General features: G+C 42.2%; 2 protein-coding genes across 2 annotated transcripts; both read right to left on the reverse strand.

The window, feature by feature from the left end:
• Nucleotides 1–369: 369 nt before the first annotated feature.
• Nucleotides 370–698, reverse strand: PHALS_10827 (uncharacterized protein; the record flags this gene model as incomplete). Its single annotated transcript, XM_024726321.1, has 2 exons — nucleotides 370–485; nucleotides 632–698. 2 exons carry the CDS (start codon nucleotides 696–698, stop codon nucleotides 370–372), a joined length of 183 nt encoding a protein of 60 aa, XP_024577010.1.
• Nucleotides 699–3,180: 2,482 nt separating this feature from the next.
• On the reverse strand, nucleotides 3,181–3,412 carry PHALS_10828 (uncharacterized protein; the record flags this gene model as incomplete). The annotated part of the gene is made up of 2 exons (XM_024726322.1): nucleotides 3,181–3,224; nucleotides 3,280–3,412. The coding sequence occupies 2 exons, from the start codon at nucleotides 3,410–3,412 to the stop codon at nucleotides 3,181–3,183; spliced, it is 177 nt and encodes a 58-aa protein (XP_024577011.1).
• Nucleotides 3,413–3,724: the final 312 nt, after the last annotated feature.

Below are 3,724 nucleotides of genomic sequence, written 5' to 3' on the forward strand. Positions count from 1 at the left end.
TCGTCATATGTTTACGGAAGTTGGTACATTAAGACACACCACACATACTATGCTAAAACCTACAGGCTATATCGATGTCAACCACTGTAAGGCAGTACAGAAGTAAATTTGTGCAGTAAAAATGATAAACATCTTCAGTATAAATTATAATTACTCTATCTTGAAACTAAAGTACAAAGGTTTCGAGCCTCAAGTTAAACAGTACAGATGGTATAATTAGCAAAGTCAATATAATAGTGATATTCGGTATAAGATATAAGTAATCAATCATAAAACTGAAGTTCAATTAACTTTCTTTGAGAGGCTTTTGCTGCTACGAGGATTGTAAACATTTTTTCTCTGTCGGTCCGGTGACGCAGAGTTGCACGGCTAGAAACTCTCTCGTTCAAATCGGACAGCCGTACCTTCTGATTTTGCAGCACTTGCCGCCGATTGAGAGAACAAATCTGAATAAGACTGTAACTCTTCTGAAAATGGAATACGATCTGTTTACTAATCAAAGACTAACTCAAATGATTTCTGTCTTTGGGCAGTCCTGAGGGGACAGCGCAAATGGCGGTCCCAGGGACAATTGCATTTATCGCTCGTGAAATGGCTCTCATTCGCTACAAAAATTGCGTTGGTGATACACCTTCGGGAACGATGTGACTTCTGATCTTCAACAAGATGTTATTTTGAGCACATTTGGTCACCACCATGAGGCTGCTTAAATCAAGCGTCCGGCAAATTGACGACAGGGACGAGAAAAAAGGTTTTTGCAAGAGAGATTAAGGTGGCCGTAAATTCGTCCAACAAAGCGTCAGCAAGTTGGAAGGGCGCACACAAGAATGACCTCGTATGTGAAATACCACTATATTTGTGTAAAAAAGAAAATATTATGCGACAAAAGTAATGGTCGCTCGCACCGCTTTATCAAAGGAACTTGCACGCTAAATACTCATCAAAAGTGCGGACGATTTTCAAGCGCTGCTTAGATCGCCACGATGAAACAGACACCTTCACCGTTTCTGTCTATGTTTTAAGGCGTGAGGCTTGCACCAGGACCTTCGGCATTCGACTTGCATCTTTTAAAAAAGCAGTGAGTTTTCATCAAGTAAGAAGTAAAATTTTCACGTCACGAAGAGTCAATAGAAAGCGGAAGTTAGAGGCTCCCAAAGCACACCAAAAGTAGTGGGGCGCACCCAAGCATAGGAGGAATAGAGCCATCCCCTAGCTGTCGAGCAGAATCGTAGTACTCAGAAATGCTACTAGCTGTGTCTCATTGCCCTGTTTATATTCGCACATTGTTGACTGTATGAAGAGTCGTCGTGTCGACTAACTAACTGCTTTGAAAACGGAGGCTTCTCCGAAAGAACCGGGCTCTATTGTACATAAAGGTCAAAATCTATGGTATTCAGCTCGAAAGAGGGAATCTTTCTAAGAGAGATGGACTTACAGCTCAGATTTAGTCGCTGTCAGCATTGGCGTCCGTGTGATACCAATCCGCGGAAAGACCTGGTGAATTCATTACCATCATGGGATTACTGCAACGCGCGATTGTCAATGATAATGGACTGTATGTGGAGACATTAAAGATGCCTGATATGAAAACAATATTTTTATGTCCTGTGACTTGCGACGGGTATTGGTTGGAGTCTCGACAGTTCCTTGATCCTTTCTGTCGCAGCTGGGATCCTCGACAACGTGGACCGTTGTATGGTCCAGATCCCGGATATGAGACGCTACCTTATTTTAGTGTTAGTATAGTTATTACTCCATGAGCCAAAATTCGCCTGGAAGATAAGGCATGGAACGGCAGGTAAATCTTTTCTCATGGAGTTTTGTGAAATTATCAAACCACATCTGATACGAAGAATAACAAGTTCTGGCGTGGGCATGAAGCTGCAGAAGCAAAAGCAGCAGTAAGCCTTAGATCCAGGATTTGCGAAGAAGGAGCGATCGTAAATCACGGTGATCAGTGTGTATATCAACTAAGACAGAGTTTAGAGGTGGTATGTCTCAGCCTCCGGGTTGTAGATGGTTGTAAGAAGCCAAAAAATGAAATGCCCGTAGGTTCGCTCGGGTGGGTGTATAAAAAGGATTGACTGTGTAGATGTGCTCAGGGTATAATCCCGTAGAGACGAGCCAAAGTAACTTAGAGCTGCGGTCTGTTAAAAAAAGCAGGTGAAGACAATCGGCAGCAAGTCGTTCGTGAGTCGATAATTCCTTACCGCTTATGGGTCTGTTTTCAGTATTCATGGTTGATCCCATCATTGTTACAATCATAGCTATGACTTACTCAGATTTACCGTATAAACTCTCGATTTGCGGAGCAGTAAAGGTCGTGGCAAGAAAGACTTTTCAGTCGTAAAACATAATTGACCAAGTAGTCCTATGAGGTGTATGACACCCCTCACTTCATCAGACACAATCTTTCTCGGAGCCCAAAGTGTTACCCCTAAGTTTTGTATACAGCGATCTGCAAGGCGATAACCCATCGAGCTGATACCGGAAGAATGACCGTTCCTGGTGAATGAGCTCACATTAAGAATGCATTGTGAGCGAGAAGTAGGACGACTGTCTTGCAGATCCTTGTATGTTTTTGTTGAGGGAGATCGACGGCATGGTGATACTAGATCCACCAAGCATTTTGACCTCAGACAGGGAAGTGCGCAATAAATTTGACCTGGTTTTGAACATCAATATAGCATCACATGTCAACATTATTTACCAAGAATAGCGTGTGAACTCACTGACGCCTTCTTCCATGTAAAAGTATTTATTTCCTTTTCGATTTTGTATTTCTGTGTCACAAAAAAAGTTGGTTATTTGTGCATGCAAATATTAAGTCAAATACCGCCACCATTCCGGCGCCAATGGCGGCTTCAGAAAAAGCCTTCTATAAACACCATTAAAGTCTGCCTTATCGTAACCTATTTAATGGGTATCATCGTCTCAGCTGTGAACCTGCTCCGTGGCCAATTTTAACGATATATGCGAGTATTGTCATATTAATTTGAAAGGTCAAGATGAAGCCGTCCTATTTGACACTTTCGAGTAGTAGTGCAGAAACGTACGTCCCGACTATCAAATAGACAAGTCTGTTCTAGCATCGACAAAATCACCTTTGAACTTTTTATTGAGAGCCATGATCTGATGGCAGACCCCGATTTCGCCCCTCGGTGTCTACTTGCAGTTGAATTATTTGACGCCACTGTCTTTAGTAGCATTTGGAATGGCTTGACCTGGTCAGCAACATGCACACGTTTGTGTGAAATACGCCTATATTAAACAGCCTACAAATAGACAAATCGTGTTGGAGTGCGGTAAAGTATGCCGACTTCAAGACTGTAAAATAAGGTGTTATAAGCGCTCCTAAGTCAACATTTACGGACCCAATTTTTAACTTGTTTACGACGCTTTGGCTTTGCATAGTGCATCATTCGGAGAAGACCACTTGGCATATGCCTTGTTGTTTTTGAGCGTCACCTCTATGCGGCAAAAAGGTTGACAGTCCATCACTAAGAACCTCTTGCTATGTGAATGCTTCTGTTTGATGTCTATACGAAGCATATCTCACTGTGCACAGCGACGCAGTCAGCATTTATTTTGCAGAGAAAATCATGATGATTATTTTATTTGCCAAGTATACATCTGAGTCTGGTATAGGCTAGATAGGCTTAAAGTGGTAGTGAACTAATATTCGAGTCTGCCAGCCTATGAGTCATTGCATGTCCGATGGTGA

Source organism: Plasmopara halstedii (genome assembly GCF_900000015.1).
Source record: "Plasmopara halstedii genome assembly, contig: Scaffold_525, whole genome shotgun sequence".
Taxonomy (NCBI): domain Eukaryota; phylum Oomycota; class Peronosporomycetes; order Peronosporales; family Peronosporaceae; genus Plasmopara; species Plasmopara halstedii.